This window comes from Chelonia mydas, chromosome 13, assembly GCF_015237465.2.
Source record: "Chelonia mydas isolate rCheMyd1 chromosome 13, rCheMyd1.pri.v2, whole genome shotgun sequence".
In the NCBI taxonomy this organism is placed as follows: Eukaryota; Metazoa; Chordata; order Testudines; family Cheloniidae; genus Chelonia; species Chelonia mydas.
The window spans coordinates 4,309,138-4,327,691 of NC_051253.2; the positions used below are offsets into that span (position 1 = coordinate 4,309,138).

The 18,554-nt window shown below is 37.3% G+C and overlaps 1 protein-coding gene across 11 annotated transcripts in view; it reads right to left on the reverse strand.

Moving 5' to 3' along the window:
- Positions 1-18,554, reverse strand: part of ZBTB46 (zinc finger and BTB domain containing 46) — a 109,933-nt gene that overhangs the window by 76,321 nt on the left and 15,058 nt on the right. For all 11 annotated transcript variants that reach the window (XR_005222143.2, XM_043526588.1, XM_037877205.2 and 8 more), the window contains one exon: positions 2,371-3,340. Coding sequence is in view for 10 of the 11 variants with exons in the window: in XM_043526588.1 (XP_043382523.1) it covers positions 2,371-3,307 (937 nt within the window). In the remaining variant the exon portion in view is untranslated. The remainder of the gene's footprint in view (positions 1-2,370; positions 3,341-18,554) is intronic.

The window sequence follows — 18,554 nt, forward strand, 5'->3', positions numbered from 1 at the left end:
ACAAGGAGGAGGCAGCATAATCTTCTGCAAATTGTAACCAAACTTGTTTGTCTGAGCGATTGGCTGAACAAGAAGTAGGAATGAGAGGACTTGTAGGCTCTGAAGTTTTACATTGTTTTATTTTTGAATGTAGTTTTTTTTGTACATAATTCTATATTTGTAAGTTCAATTTTCATGATAAAGAGATTGCACTACAATACTTGTATTAAATGAATTGTAAAATACTATTTTTTTTACAGTGCAAATATTTGTAAAAAATATAAAGTGAGCACTGTACACTTTGTATTCTGTGTTGTAATCGAAATCAATATATTTGAAAATGTAGAAAACATCCAAAAATATTTAAATAAATGGTATTCTATTGTTTAACAGCGTGATTAATTGCGATTAATTTTTTTTAATCGCTTGACAGCCCTAGTTTTAACACACAAAATGTAGATTTAAGGCCATTCTAAACTATTTGATAGTGTCCACTGAAGCAGATGTCTAAGGACTGTACTGAATCAACGCTGGAAGTCTCTTTTGGGTGGGGGTGGGGTGTTTTTGTGACCATTTTCAAGTTAATACTGTTCAGTACCTTAATAATAAGAACTCAGTGACAAAAACCCTATTAATTCCAACAGCAGAATCTCTTGTATTATGCCACTGAATATCTCTGACATATGTTTTAAGAAACTATATTTTTAAAACAATCCTCGAACATATCCCTGCAATTAGTTTTTCAGTTCCATTTTTGCAGCCATTCCAGTATACTTGTATTTTACTCTATAAACCAGTCCAAAAATGTCCACAGTGTGAATAATATAAATTGCTTGAGTGGTTTTTATGGGGTGGTGTGCTAGCCAGAAACACTTATGCTTGAACAGCATCATAGGCACTTAACTGGGAACAACAGGCTTTATTCAAGAATACCCTGAAGTCTGAGAACTATAAATCCAAAATTCATTATAAGCCAATATCATTTGGCATTGTTGGTTTTAAATTAAAATTGTTTAGGTTTTTATCATTAACCAATAAGGATGATCAAAATTATATGCAAGCTTGTTGCTGCACGCAACCAAATAAATCCAAAAGTATTTCTAGACTGTTATCCATTCCATCTAATTTGACTTTCCATGACATTTAACATTCAAATTCCAGACCAGAAATATTTCACTAATACTGCCCTTCAACTTCAAATAGGATCAATTATGTAGATTTTTCCCTAAAATTATAATTCTGTTTCTTACAAGATATGAAAACATATAATCGTATTTACTTTATACATTACACCTCTCTCTCACACACACACACACACACGCACACACACACACCCCCACACCCCGCTCCCCCCTTTCCTGACTTTATGCACCAGCATGCCGTAACAGATTTTGTTAATAACTCATGACAGGCTGGGATTTCCAAAGAAGGCCAAGGGAGTTGAGCACCTTGTACTCACTGAAATTCAACTGCAGTTGGGCACTTAACACGCTCAGGCTCCTTTGAAAATCTCAGCCATAACTTTGGCAGGCAAATATTTATTCTTGAACCTAAATAATTGGTGGATAAAGTGAATGTAGCTGGACAATTTTCATATTATTTTAAAAGATAAACACTGATGAAAATTCAAAAGAGGCGAAGAGTGTATTTGTCTCCCTTGCAATGCATTTAAACCTGCTCATCTGAAAGACTGCAGATATTCATAATAAACCAATAGATGGTCTAAACCATGAAACGACATGAGGACTTCCATTCTTAAAGCCACTAAACACTTGGCTGACATTTGATTAAGGAGGAACATGGATGCTATGTTGTCCTTAATCGCCCCCTCTGTCAACACCATAGCTGTTCCTCCACTGAGGAGTGATCTAAGCAGGCCATATGAGTGAAACTGGCGCTCCTGTAGATACCAGAAGGCAGTGTTAGAAACAGTAGTCTCATTAAGATGCAGAGATTAGAGCACATGCAGTAGCAATTAAAAAAGACTCCTTACTCTAGACAACCAGTGCTCCTCAACCCTGACCTGAAATGATTAATCTAGCAGGTGGTCAAGTCCCGTTTCAATCCTTTACCAACACTGCTAGTAAGAATGGCAGTTTTGGTGACAGACAATTGTACATCAAGGACCTGACTTAAGCCACTATTTTATTCGCAAATTAATACCTATGAGATGACTATGACTTCAGTTCTCTACTATCCAGGGATAAGTTTGGATAAATAACCTAAAGATATAAGGTTCTATATTCCATTATCAATCCCCAGAAGTTCATAATATTTTTATTTCAGTGAATGACAAGTGTGCTATAAGCAAAATACTATCTATATTTGCATTACTACAGCTGCTCATTGCTGAAAATCAAAAGAAAAAAAAAAACCAAAACAAAACCTTACTTGGGTCACGACTGTTGTATGGCCATCCTGAGGCAGATAAAAAAGATGGCACTGGAGAGCTTGCCCTGCTGTCAGTCTCTACTTGCTGTGTAATATGACGCACAGTTTCTTTATTTTTTCTATTCTTTCTGCGTCCAGTGGGTTGCCAGCCATCCCCTGCTCCTTGTTCTGAGAAAGTGTTCTGTATTGCACTATCCTTGGCAGAACGCAATTCACTCCCTCCATAGTGAGATGGTGAAATTTGCTCCTCTTTGATACGCAAAGACCCATAGCCCATGTCACTGGACCAAAGAGACTGGGATGAAATGTCATCATGGCTATCTGTTTTTGGTTCCTGATCCTCTTTTCCATAACTGCTCCCTCCTTCATGACAGCTAGCAATGGCCGAATCTCCAGAAGAGTTCGCGGGACTTGTTCGTCGAGCTAACCACGGAGAAATACTCCTACCAGCCACCACTGCTGAAATCAAAGCATCTGTACTACTGCTGGAAGCGGCCCCAAGTTCATAATCAACAAGATCATCTGAGGCATCAGACTTTATACTTATGTCAAGAGCTGCCTTTATGAAATTGTGACAAGCTTGTACAATATCAGTCATCTGGAGATAGCTAGCAGCTGACATCACCTCAATGACATTTCTGCTTGTCAGTGCTAAGTGTGCAGAATACATGAAGTCAATGATGGCTTTAAAGCCCTGTGCAGTTACAATGTCTAAATGAGTGACTGTGGCCTGGTCAGATGTCTTCTGCACCTGGCAGTAAAGAGTCTTGAAGTAGCGGCTGCTCCCGAGCAGGACATTTTTGTGAGCCTTAAAGATCTTCCCCTCCACTATAATGCAAACATCACAGAGGATGCCATGCTGTCTCTGCTCATTGAGCTCACGAAGCAGATGACGGTAATGGGAGGCAATCTCCATATCTTCCTTTCGGTTATTCATTTGGGAATCTTTGTGTTTCCTCGTCCACAGACTCTGGAGGGAGAAAGGAAAGCATTACCTCAAAATGCAAAACAAATGTAAAAATGTATTTTGTCAATAGCACTGGTGAAACTGCACCACATTAAATGCTCTTCGAGGATTATCTTGTCATCATAAAACAAAAATTATTGCCTAGCACAGATTGTGTGTTCCTTATGTGATTAATCTTAACCATAATGCTAGTATTCAAATAATTCACATTATTAAGAGAAATCAGAGTGGAAGTTCAACTCTCCAACACACAGGAACATCTCAGACATTATTTTACATGTACCACTGATTATACTTTAAATTAACACAGGATTATGGTGAAAAAGCTTGTCAGTAAGGGCTTGTACACATAGTGGGATAATGTACACTATGGGAGGTATGATTTCTAAAGTGCAGTAACATGTTTTGCATTAATTGTTGCATGAATACCCTGCTGGTGTGCACTAAAGGTTCCCTAGTGTGCTTTAACATAGTACTGTTTCAAGCAGCACTAAGTCAGAGAACACTAGGGAATCTTTAGTGCACACCAGCAGTCAACATGGTCCAATTAATGTGCAACATGTTAGTGTTGTAGACAAGCTTTGTGTTACTGAAATGGTCCTGGTAAAATACCTGTCAGTTTTTATCATTTAAGACTTGATAAATAAGAACTAGAGTTGAAACTATGCTAATGGATGCAAACCACTGAATAGTATCCTGTAGCAGCAGTATTTCCTTAGGGGGGAAAAAACCCAACTTATGTATAGCACGCTAAATACTCTAAATCCTCAAACAGTAAAAGTCAATTGACACTAGCCATTTACTTTGCTATATTGTTGCTTTGGGGCTATAATGCCGTTACGGTGTCAGAGAAAAATCAGACAGATCTGAAACCACATTTCGGAAAATTTTAAATCCCCCCTCAATCAAGTAAAGTTTTAATGTATAAAGACTATGAAGTTAATTTCACCTGAACTTTAACTCGTTTTCTATTTACGATCAAAACATTTTTACAGGTTTCAGAGTAGCAGTCGTGTTAGTCTGTATCATTTTTAGTGTCACGATAAATTTATTTGCCAGGCATACTTTTTGAACGGAATGGATTTGATTTAGTCTCTATATAATCACCCTTTTTTCAATCAAGGGCCCCTAAAACACTGTTTGTTCACCAAATACTGTAGATGTATGCATAGTAAGGATTCTCTGACTCCCAAAACGGTATCTTTTGCATCAGACTTGGACTTTTACCGACCAATTCAGAAGACCCTTACAGCAGATTCCTGCCAAGCCTGGATGATGCTACTAGCGTTGCCAACATCAATATATATTCCCTGACAATCTTTAATTTAAATGTATAGTTTTGTTTTGTTTTTTTTTTTTTTAACTGCCAGCAGAAGTCTTCCCTCTTAAAGCTGCTAAATGTTCTAACTTGTTTCTTCTAAAGAAATTCATAAAACAAGATGTGTTAAGGTTAACATTTTTTCCATAACGCAAGTAGGATCAAATTCACAAGTGAAGTGATAAACTACTATTTAATTATTATTTTTTAAATACTCCAATATCAGCATGAACATAGTCCATATATGGTTTCCATATAGCATTAAATAAGTCACCTCTGTCTTAGAGTGACAGAATCTGAACCCAAAATCTTCAGGAAAAAAAGGAGAGAGAGAGAAAAAAAAAAAGAAGATCAATAGTATGCTGTAAGACCTCTCCATTTGAGGGACCTCTCTGATGACTTCAAACTTCAGAAGGTGAGCTACTGTTTCACACATTGCTCTGTCTGCAGAGGTTCCTTGAGGTCTGCAAGAAGATAACGGTCTCCACAGGAATGTGAGAATTCCATGGCATAGTATCTTCTTTGACCAGAGACACTTGAAAACAGTAGCCTCTTCCAAGGGAGGAGGAATACTTGGACAGGTAGAACTGGTAGCCATGTGTTATTTTTGGTGTTTAAATTCCAGATGGAGTAAGCCCTAGATTTTCCTCCTTGGGAATATCTATCCTCTTCCTTGGGAGTAACCAGAAGCTCTTTTAAAGAAGTACCAGGGAAAACAAAACGCATAAGAGGGCTAGACTTTTTGGTGCAAATTAGAAGAGGCTGATGCTATGTACCTGCAGAATATCTGGATGACATCACTGCAGGTAGATTTCCAGGTTCAACCAGTAGTCCTCAGATATAGGTGTCCTGAAGATTGCACTGGAAGCCATTACCCATGCCACAGATCTTAGCCCACATCTACACTACTGCGGTAAGTCAACTTAAGTTTCACAACTCCAGCTACGTGAAGAATATAGCTGGAGTTGACGTAGCTTAGGTCGACTTAGGGGTAGACGGGAGATACTCTCCCGTCGACTTATCTTGCTCCTCTTGTTCCCAGTGGAGTACCGGGGTCGACCGGACAGTGAACTGCCACTGAGTTAGCGGGTCTTCAGTAGACCCACTAAATCGACCCCCTGTGCATTGATCGCCAGAGCATCGATCCAGGGGTAGCGTAGACATAGCCTTAAAGACCCTATACAAGAATCAGACAGACAGACAGACAGACAGACAGTCTTCTCTCACTAAAGTGAGAGAACATTTGAAAATCAGTTCTTCCAATGTTTGGACTTGAAAGGAAAAAATTGTTAGAAATACTGTGATTGATGATTTGAAATACTGTGATTGAGGATTTGACTGCCACAGCTCCATAATTTTGTACCAGTGGGCTCCTGAAAGCCCGCTTCTCAGATGGAAGGACAGTATTTTTGATTAAAGAAGCCACTAGTGCATCTACTTTTAGAGGCTGTAGAAGTCTTTTTGCCTTTTGGAAAATTGGAACCACCATATAGGATCAGATGAGTGGTCCACCATCCATGCATTCATTCAAAGGAAGATGCAAGAAATCTCAGTTATGAAGTGAACAGGTTTTTTATATATTTGTCTTCTTTCCTTTCGGTGTTCTCATTCCAACATGAAAGTTTACAAGAAAAGGAGCAACTTCTTGGACTTGGTTGGAAACAGGCTCCCCTTGGAGTTACTGTTCCTCATTTTGCTATGGATAATATCAAGCATATTTAGCAACATTTTCATCCATCTTGAATTTAGGCAGCAACAGCCTTTCGTGGGTTTCTTCTTCAATGCCTTCCATCTGAAGTTCAGAGAATTTCCCTAGCATTTGATAAGGAAGACCTCTGCCACTACGTGTGTTTCCCTCAGCTTATTTTGACTATATGTATGTTTTTTCTTTGTGTGTTGTCTGCCTTCTGGATATACATCTCATTACTAGTTATCTTCCAACAGAGAAAAGCCATTTGTACCACAGTGATGAAATCAGTGTAAGTGTCTAGACTGAAGATGGCTAGGATAAAGGAATCTGTGCAAGCTTGTGATATGAATCTCCTGGTGCCTTTCTTTGTTTGTTTGTTTTAAATTCAAGCAGGGCTTCTTTAACTAGACCCTTTTGAGACTGAGCCCCTGGAACTAACCTGAATCAATCTTTACTAGCCTTGTCCTTACGGACAGAGCACTTGCTAGCCTCACTGGATGAGGAGAGCTTCTCACTGGATTTGGCTATTTCCTGTTCAGTATATTCTTACTAGATTCTAGAGCCTAGCAATAAAGGACCAAGTATCACCTTTCCTCCCACTCACCAAGACCTTGGCAGAAGATGCAGCCTCTGGGCAGGATGAAAGAATCACTAACCAAAGAAGGGTAGGAGCTGGATGATCCTAGTTTGCTTGCCCATATTTCTAAGGGCACTAAAGAGGAAGCAGAAGGTTGGAGGATACATTTGGGGGGTGAAACTCTGGACTCTCCCCCAAAATGTTTCCCTATGGGGCAGGCTCTTTGGAATGTAGGCCATGCAAATCTGCCAGGTATCTTGAGGAGAGGGCTGGCAGTAAGTAGCTGTGGCATTGTCAGACACGATAGAGGCAGACTGCATGAGAACTAAAACCAGTTTGGAGTGTGGATTGGCCCAAAGAAAGTGGGGGCGCTCCATTATTCTGCTCTGAGTTCATGCTCTACTAAAATATTAAGTATAAGAGTGGTAAGAGTACTGGAAATGAGACTCTGCAGGACCATGAAAGGTGGCTTACTGCAAAAGCACTGTAGTTTTATTACTGTAGCACCTAAAAGCCTTAGTCATGGACCAATATCCCATTGTGGTAGAACAAACGAACAAAAAGACGTGTCCCACACAGCTTACAATCTAAGGATAAAACAAGAGATAAAATAGAGTAAAACAAAACAATGAGACAATATTGGTCAGCATAACAGACAAATGGCCTCAGCAGTTAGACCACTGATGTGCTATCAACTTTTTCTAGGTATCATGGAAAAAGAAAAGTTTAAGGACAGTTTTGAAGGAGCATCATTCGATAACTTTGCAGATGTTTATGGGGGCACTCCTCTCAAGCGTGATGGACAGCATAGGAGAAAACATGAAAGTGCTTGTTTAAAAGTTTAATAAGTAGGCAATGGAGGGTGGCATCAGCAACCAATCAGAGGCAGGAGTCAACTTCTCGATAGAGAATGACATGACAGGTAGGGTGGAGACAGGCCATGAAGATCCTTGAAAGTAAAGACAAGTTGCTCATGTTTGATGCAAAAATGTACTGCATGTTGAGAATTTTCTAGTCTTTGGGTTCTTAGATTCATCTACTTGAGGGAAGGGGAGCACACTAGCTCGGAGACTAACAAAAATCACTCAACAGTAAATCTGAAACTGGCAGAATAGCTACAAAAGAAAAACAGAACACCTCACTACTGGAAAGAGACTGAATTTCTCATTCCTGCCTCCCTAAACTGAAGAGAGTCTGGAGACTGAAAGCCAGGAGGACACAAAAAAATACTTTCTGCCATCAATTGGCAAGGTGATGAAACTATTATTTGTGAGGACTAGTGGCTATCGCAACAAGAGAATTCCACTTTATCTGTCACCTTCAAATTTGTGCGCAATAATAAGAATATTTGTGTTCAGTTTGACTAGTAAAATTCAACATCTTCCAATCTGAGAGAAACAGTTATAAATTACTTGATCTGTGTGTCACAGAACCTGTCCCCTTATATACTTTGTTCCACATTCACCATTTTATAACATCATTGTACTTTTTATATAAGAGGTCTTTGGGGGAGAAATTAAATATGTCTCAAATTCAGAAGAGTTAGTTAGTTTTTTGTCTACCCATGTCAAACTAGAGCATCCGTTTTATGTCAAGGACCAGTAGGGAATTAGCACAAGTTAAATTTAAGGCAATTTGCTAGTAGTTAATTCAGTAAGCTTCAAAATCCTCCTCTCCCGTGTTCCAGTTTTACACACTGCTTTGTGGTTTTGGTTTTCTACCCTACTTTGTGATTAGATATAGCTATTTATGAGAAATAATGGAAGGAGTTCTACAGAAATGTAGCCCCTCCAACTACTAATGGAATCACCTGAGACTAAAGAAAAATAAACTGGGAAGTAGAAGTCAATTTTATAAAAACGGATCATCACATAGACAAAAATATTAAAATGTGAGCTTATGAAAGCTCTTTTTAATACTCTGAATAAGATTTCAATTAACTCAGATTGGATTATTTAGGCCGGAGTTCCAGTTAGTATTTAAATGTAATGTGGCTTCTGAAAGAGTTAAATAGAAATATTTAATAAGAAAAGTCCTAGTTTTGAAGAAAATGACAGATTTTTTTAAATGAAAATATTTACTAGATGAAGTCATACATGTGCCCAATACATTTCTACTAACACAGATGAAAGACTTCAAAAAATAAAATAATAAATAAGTGACAACTTCTGGAATGATTTCACTAACTATAATAGAGTCATTAATAGATGAACAAAATTAAAGAAACATGGCATCGGGGTATTAAAATTCAGGTCTCAAATTAACAAACTTGAAAGTTTTACTATAAAGTGTATGGATTAGCATTACTCTAACTTTGCTTCATGAGGGGTTTTACTTCTATATTTTGAAACATTTACTCTATTGTCTCCACATCTCTCTCTGTCTCTCTCTCTCTCACACACAGTCCTCTACCGATCTCTCTGACATGCTTTAATTCTCCGAAGTCTAATGTTAGTAAAACTCTTGAAAATGTATCTATTTTTGTTTAATATGAAGTCATCCACAGCTTCATTTATTCTTCACTAAGCCTTTACTTGTATCCTGCATATTTCAAAGATGTCTTACTTTTTATAATTTTGTCCCAAATTTCAAATACTTGCATGTGTGCATAACTTTACACATTGTTAGTAGTCCCATTAAAGTCGGTATGTAACAAAGTTAAGTGCACACACAGTCTTTGGTTATCAGAGATTAAAACCTCATTTTACAAACAGGATCCATCTATAACCAAACTTTAGTATATCTAGCTTCCTGTCAAGATACCCAAAAACACATAAGGAAGCAGCCTTTAAAGAAAGCATGTGAGAAGTATGAAGAGTTGCTGAGTTTGGAGAGAATACATGATTTAAGATTTAGCCTATATCTCAGTCAAAAAATAGAATACCAAGAACAGACAAGTTCCAGTTTTGGATCAGAACAGTCTGCACCGTTATCGAAAGCAAAAAGTAAGAGCTGTACTGGCTTTTTTGGCAGACACATTCTGTTACCAATGTTTCACTCGTCACACAACAGTATTATCTACTTATATAATTACTGATATCATTAAAAATATTTTCTCAAACTATATTTATTTAGGAAGTTAACCTGTTTACAAATCCTTGCCATGTAAATATCAGGAAACAAAACAATCATTACAACAATGAGCTTTCGAGAAACTTACAGTAATAAGATAGAGGTCTGATGATTAAATAAGATGTTACCATATTACAGAGTGAGCATCTTCATACTACTTTATAACATGATGTTTTGGTGATTTTATAAAACTGAGTGAAACTTCTGATTACACATTTAACAAAACAGGCAGATCTATCAATTGTTAATATTCAAAAAAGTTGGAAAGTAACTTTTTTTTGGCAGGTGAGTACACTCCGAGTACTGAATAAATGGTAACCAAATAGCTAAGTAACTATTTGTCCTCCGTCTATATTGTTGGGTACACAATTGGTGTGTCAATTGTTCCATAACCATCACCTCCCACATTTTTGAATGATTCCTCTAGTGTTGGACTATTTATCTTTTTCCAAGGCTACCAGTAGCCTTGCAGCTACTAGCAGATGAGAGATTAATTCTTCACTTCCTTGTGTGTGACCATTTCTGCTAGAAAGCCCAGGAGGATTACCAAAGGATCATTTGGTAATAAATATCCAACAATTGTGGTAGTGGTAATAAGCTGCATCCAAATACTCTAATGACTGGACATGTCCACCATATATGCACAAATCTCCACTCACTCCACAATTTCTTCAGCACTTATCCCCATTCAGTCCCCCCCCCCAGCCCCGCTCTCTATATATATTAACCTGACCAATATTAGGTACCCTTGAAAAAACATCTTAATCTAAATCTCAGATTGAGATTGCTGGTCCTCTTTTCCAGATCAAATCCCATTTCTCTTGGGTAATGTGTCTATCCAGATCCTTTCACCAGTATGTCATGTGATGTCACTAAAATTTTAGTTTCATAAATTCTATCTGTGCATTGCTGTGTATTCCTCCTTAATTCCACTGAATTTTACTTTATACAACCCATTTCCAATACACAACTATCACATGGAAATTTCCAGCCTTTAGGAAAAACTTCAAATAGAATGTATCCAAGTTTAAAGTGCTGTATAGTTTCCTACTTGGAAAGTATTCATTGGGGTCACAACAGATACAGATTTCAGAGTGGCAGCCGTGTTAGTCTGTATCCGCAAAAAGAAAAAGGAGTACTTGCGGCACCTTAGAGACTAACAAATTTATCTGAGCAGAAGCTTTCGTGAGCTACAGCTCACTTCATCGGATGCATACAGTAGAAAATACAGTGGGGAGATTTTATATACACAGAGCCAGAAGAGTACCCAGAAGTTACCTACTACAGGACAGGCCCAACAAAGAAAATAACAGAGCGCCATTAGCCACCACCTTCAGCCCCCAACTAAAACCTCTCCAACACATAATCAAGGATCTACAACCTATCCTGAAGGACGACCCATCACTCTCACAGATCTTGGGAGACAGGCCAGTCCTTGCTTACAGACAGCCCCCCAACCTGAAGCAAATACTCACCAGCAACCACACACCAAAAACACTAACCCAGGAACCTATCCTTGCAACAAAGCCCGTTGCCAACTGTGTCCACATATCTATTCAGGGGACACCATCATAGGGCCTAATCACATCAGCCACACTATCAGAGGCTCGTTCACCTGTGCATCTACCAATGTTATATATGCCATCATGTGCCAGCAATGCCCCTCTGCCATGTACATTGGCCAAACCGGACAGTCTCCATGTAAAAGAATAAATGGACACAAATCAGACGTCAAGAATTATAACATTCAAAAACCACTTGGAGAACACTCCAATCTCTTTGGTCACTCGATTACAGACCTAAAGGTGGCAATTCTTCAACAAAAAAAATCTTCAAAACCAGACTCCAATGAGAGACTGCTGAATTGAAATTAATTTGCAAACTGAATACGATTAACTTAGGCTTGAATAAAGCCTGAGAGTGGATGGATCATTACACAAAGTAAAACTATTTCCCCTTGTTATTTCCCCTCCTACTGTTCTTGTCAACTGCTGGAAATGGCCCACCTTGATTATCACGACAAAAGGTGTCCCCCCCTTACCCCCCCCCCCGTTCTCCTGCTGGTAACAGCTCACCTTTCCTGATCACTCTTATTACAATCTGTATGGTAAAACCCATTGTTTCATGTTCTCTGTGTATATAAAATCTCCTCACTGTATTTTCCACTGTATGCATCCGATGAAGTGAGCTGTAGCTCACGAAAGCTTATGCTCAAATAAATTGGTTAGTCTCTAAGGTGCCACAAGTCCTCCTTTTCTTTTAACAGATACAGAGCTTCCTCAAAAAAAAAAAGATATCAACACTACATTTATAAAATATCCATTAATGTGGTATGAACAGAGGTTGAAAACAGAGCATCACCAACCCAGACCTCCATCTACAACAGTCTGTCCAATTTCCTATGGTAGCTATATAAGATACTAACAACCAACCCACTGCTTACCTTCATTGCAGTGTTAGCCCATGTTAACTGCACTCAAATTAGCCTACATCACATGACAGCAGTCACACTGCAAAGTTTTTGAGCTGCACAGAATGTATTAACAGCACAGAATAGCTGAGCTCCCACTTCATTACTAGCTCAACCCACAACTCCTGCCCTGACTGGCCAGCTAGCTAGAGTTTAAAGCACCACTTCACTCAATCTAAAGAGCTTTGTGTGCGCATGGGAGTCAGGTTAGGGCAGCCCTCGAATTATACCTAAAACTAACACTGCAATATGGGCAATTCCCCAAAGAATCACTGTGCTGCCAAAGGACAAAAGAGTTCCCACCATAGCAGGTATGCAAGGGTCCTCTCCCACAACTCAAGAGATGTGTGTAGGATGTGTGACTACAAGTCTCCTGTTGGTTCAGGAAGTGAAAAAATTAGGGCTGTCAATTAATCGCCGTTAACCCATGTGATTAACTCAAAAAAATTAATCGTGATTAATCGCTGTTTTAATCGCACCGTTAAACAGAATACCAATTGAAATTTATTGAATATTTTGGATATTTTTCTACATTTTCAAATATATTGATTTCAATTACAACACAGAATTCCAAGTGTACAGTGCTCATTTTATATTATTTTTATTACAAATAGTTGCACTGTAAAAATGATAAACAAAAGAAATAGCATTCACCTCATACAAGTACTGTAGTGCAATCTCTTCATTGTGAAAGTGCAACTCACAAATGTAGATTCTTTGTTACATAACTGCACTCAAAAAACCAAAACAATGTAAAACTTTAGAGCCTACAAGTCCACCCAGTCCTACTTGTTGTTCAGCCACTTGCTAAGACAAACAAGTTTGTTTACATTTACGGGAGATACTGCTGCCTGCTTCTTATTCACAATGTAACCTGAAAGTGAGAACAGGTGTTTGCATGGCACTCTTGTAGCTGGCGTTGCAAGGTATTTACATGCCAGATACGCTAAACGTTTGTATGCCCAACATTTGTATGCCCCTTCATGCTTTGGCCACCATTCCGGAAGTGTATGCTGATCCATGCTGATGACGGTCGTTAAAAAAATAATGCATTAATTAAACTTGTGACTGAACTTCTTGGGGGAGAATTGTAGGTCTCCTGCTCTGTGCTTTACCCGCATTCTGCCATATATTTCATTTCATAGCAGTCTCGGATGCTGACCCAGCATGTTGTTCGTTTTAAGAACACTTTCATTGCAGATTTGACAAAATGCAAAGAAGGTACTAATGTGAGATTTCTAAAGATAGCTACCGCACTCAACCCAAGGTTTAAGAATCTGAAGTGCCTTCCAAAACCTGAGAGGGACAACGTGTGGAGTATGCTTCCAGAAGTCTTAAAAAAGCAACACTCCGATGCAGAAAATACAGAACCCAAACTACCAAAAAAGAAAATCAACTTTCTGCGGATGGCATCTAACTCAGATGATGAAAAACAAACAAGCGTCAGTCTGCACTGCTTTGGATCGCTATTGAGCAGAACCCATCATCAGCATGGATGCATGTTGTCTGGAATGGTGGTTGAAGCATGAAGGGACATATGAATCTTTAGCACATCTGGCACATAAATATCTTGCAACGCCAGCTAAAACAGTGCCATGTGAACGCCTATTCTCCCTTTCAGGTGACATTGTAAACAAGAAGTGGGCAGCACTGACTCCTGCACAGAGTGGATTTGATTTAAATCATGATTTAAATCACTAGTCAGGAAGACTCGATTTAATCATAGATTTCTACACAGAAGTGCATTCTTGTTGGTTGTTATAACCTTAATACATATTCTTCACAACTCAGAGATAGATGTAGGTTTCATTTTTAGAAGGTACACACGATATATTTTTAAAACTTTTCAGATTAGTTTTACAGGTATATCAGAAAATGAATGATTATTTGGTTATTTTATTTACCAAAGGTAATTGAAGCAAATATTTATTGAAGTCATTGGGAGATGAACTAACTCCAATTCAACAGCTTAATCAATATTTGGAGGATTTTCTTGCCATGCTGTATTAGGAAGAGAACATCATCAGACAGACATTTAAATTGTTTTATTTAACTAAAAACAATAATGCTATGTATTCTGGATTTTTTTCTTCAACAGCAAACATAATATTTTAATAAAACAAACATATGAATTTTTGAATTTAAACATTCAAGTTTTTTAAAATCAGGTTTGTTTTTGTTAAAATTGTTTTTAACTAAAACAGTTAAATGAAATATTTTTTTAAAAAAACAAAAATTAAATTGACTACATCAGCCAGGTCAACATGAGGAACTTAAAATATTGGCTTCTGCAGCTAACTCAGTCATCTTCACCTTCATTTTCCTGTTTGTTCATAATCTGGAAAAGAAAAACAAGCTTTCCTGCTTTTTCAGGTCCCAAACCATTTCTCAATTTGGAATGAATTAGTCCAAAGGAAGAAAATATTCTTTCTACACCATCAGAAGAAGCTACTGCTGTTAAAAGTGAGATTATCACTTCAACTGTCTCTGAATCCAAGTGCTTAAGTGACTTCCACTAGTTCACTGGTGTGACTTTATTTAAAACATCATCAGCAAACATTTCTTGAATGGTTCTTATTCCCAAACTGGGTCTCTCTTACGGCCTGCTGCCATTATAGTTTTCCCTTCTAGTGAGAGAATGGTACGGTAGATCTCAAATCAATGAAGGCTACACTCAGAAAGACCTCAAGACTTCTGGAATATGCTGCTCAAACAGTTTCACTTTTGTTTCTACTGCCTGTCCCTCCCTTCCCACATTTATCTCTAGCCTTCTTTTCCGCCCCCAGCAATCTTCTATTCATTGAACTTTCTGAAACTTTGCACTTTTAGAGAGAGGTAAGGGATTGACTCTGTGTACACAAATTTGCAGAGGGACAACAGGGTTGAGGTCCGTTATTTCTCACCTCTATATATTTATTTATTTTAAAACATTTTTGCTGTTAACCAGCATATTATCTCTGGAGACACAAATTCACAGTTTGAGAACTGCAAAACTAAGCATCTCTGACGGCATCTTCTAGACTGAGCACTGAGTCCCATTGGATAGATAGAAAGATTAACCTAAATAATCTATACAGAAGCCCCTGGAACCCCATAAGATTGGGTCCCTAATCCATGAACTATTGGAACTCATTTACAAAACTTTCCTTAAACATTACATCAATATAGTCTCATACTATAGAATTAGAATTTATAATCCCTGTTCCATGATGAGATATCTTTGAACTAGAATGTATCTTAATTAATGCTATCTTTAGATAGGTTTTTTCCTCAAAAAGCATTTTATCAAAAAAATCCGATTTAAATCCGATTTTAAAAAAATCATTGATTTTTATCCACCCTGCTCCTGCACATGTAAACAAACTTGTTTGTCTCAGCAATTGGCTGAACAAGAAGTAGGACTGAGTGGACTTGCAGGCTCTAAAGTTTGACATTGTTTTGTTTTAGAAAGTAGGGGGTTTTTGGTGAATAATTTGACATTCGTAAATTCAAATTTCATGATAAAGTGATTGTACTACAGTACTTGTATTAAGTGAATTGAAAAATACTATCTTTTATTTTTACAGTGAAAATATTTATAATAAAAAATAAATAAAGTGATCACTGTACATTTTGTATTATGCGTTGAAACTGAATATACAGTATTTGAAAAAGTGGAAAACATGCCAAAATATTTAAATAAATATTTTATTAACATTGCGATAAATTTTTTTTAATCGCTTGACAGCCCTTGAAAAAATTAACTGGAGCTAGTGATATCTTTGACCATTAGGATCTATTTTTCAATTTGCAAAAAGCTACATCCGACGAAAAGAAACCAGGAATAAATAAATGGCATTCTCTCAAACCCTGTCAGGGTGATATACACCAACAAATAGCTGCAAATTTTGGTAATCCTAAAATTAAATATCCACTATAGAAAGACAGAAGCTTTGCAATTGTCTACTACTTTGACAATGTTATATAACAGATACTATGCATATCAGGCTATTTATAGTTTTTTAATACCACTTTTATGGTACAAGAGAATAAATTATTCTGCTAACCAATCTGAACAGAGGAAGTTTTAATTGATAAATAGCTAACAAACCTTGGAGAGCTCATTTCCAGTGGTTTAAAAAACATGTGTTAGATATACCATTCAAAGGGTTTAGTATTTTACCGGGCTGAACTTTGAAATATGGTAAATCCCACCTCTGCTCTGCATTAATATGTCCAACAACCATGTTAGTTTCCCCAAGTACAGCCTCTCACTTTCTAGGGAACAAAGGAATAAGGACACTGCAGAGACAGCATCCCCAATCTCCAAAACAGAAAGTTGCTCTAGTCTACAGGACTTTTCTGATTGATCTATCAGTTACTATAACACCCTCCAGAGGGAGGAAAATCTGGTACTCTGATAAAGGAAGGTTGCTACAACAGTGCCTTCCAAGAGGCCAGTGAACCATGAAAGCTCATCTGTAGGGACTCTGACAAATCCTCCCCCCACACAAACAATAAACTGTAGTCTGAACATATTTTCTCCGCAAGCTAATGTGCAAATATAGTAATTTGATTCTACTGAAAGCATATTAATAAACAAACTGCAAAATTATAGAGATTGTTTCTAAACAAAAATGCACTTACACAATAGTAAAATCAAGTATGGGCTTTTAAATCTCAGCACATTTAATTTTACTTAGCCATATGTCAATTTATAGCTATAGGTCAGAATGACACTGCTCACATTTTTACAGGCTAGGTCTGAAACTAAGTATTAAAAATACAAGTCTAAATTACTGCTAGAATGAACCTAGTTCTACAAATACTGTAAATTCAAGAATTTTCTAGTGAATTGCAGATACACACAATGGAACCAAGTCAATGTAATCAGTTGGTGAACAATTTACTGTACTTAGCATTGTCTTGTTTACTTCTTTAACAAGTTAATAAAATACAGCCCGATTTGACACTAACATTCAGTCTAAGCTTATGGACCGTCTTGCTCACATGTTCTAATCCACTTTTTGTGAAATGAGAAACTGTTTTGCACACTCAACAAAATAGTCTTTATCTACTAAATAAAACAACAGGAGCAAAGCTGCAGACTTCAGAACACTAAATCAGGTAGCCTCCTTCAACTGTACCACAACTTGTTAAAATATTCTTTGAACGTTAATATAGAATTGATTATTATCAATTCTATATTAAACTAGAAACCTCAGTCAAAATGACAGTTACTTGAGGTTGTTTGTTTTATTAGAACGGACTTCCTGTGGAAGTTCAACAATGAAGGAGACTTCATTGAAGTACATCTGTTTCAGGTGGCCACCACTGTAATATCTTACTTTTCACAACATTATCTTTGATGGAAAAAAGTATCTTAGCACTTATTCTAAATTTCACAATGAATTCTAAACTTTAGAGTACCAAACTTTCTACACTTCACAAAAGTAGTATTTCAATGCTAAATCAGTCACTGCAAAGATAATATTTATTGCTTCAACCAAGTAAGGTTTTTCCCCCCAAGTAATATTCTCTTTTCATCTCAAATATCATAATGTGAGATATTTTAAAATACAGCTGAGAAAAAACTATTTAGTTTTCAGACTGAATTAGTATCTGAAAGTTAGAACCTTAAGGGCACAACCCTGCACTAATCTTATCTCCACTGTGCTAAGTACTCTAAGCAATTCAAAAATTGTTGATTTTACGCCATCAATACCTAGGCATAAAGGTGTGCCTTCTGGATATAGCAGCAGCCTTACTAAAACTGAGGGATCATCAGTTAAGTTAGAACAGTCCTTCAAAATAGCAAATAGTTATAGGACTATCCTGTCAACATTACGATATGAGTAGTCCCAAGATTAAGATTTAACCCAATTAAAATTAAAGGGTACAAAAACCCCTGCTATATAACACTTTAGTCCCGAATAAAAAGAGACAAGCAGAAAACACACTTCCTGGGTGTAAGGTAAGTCTACAGAACTGTCCCCCAGAAAAATCTTGGAGACAAACAACAACTCTTCCTCCTCCTCAAAGGTACTTTGTTTCCTTTGCTCAGAAGGAAAACAGCAACAAAAACACAGATTACAAATTTCTTTGATCAAT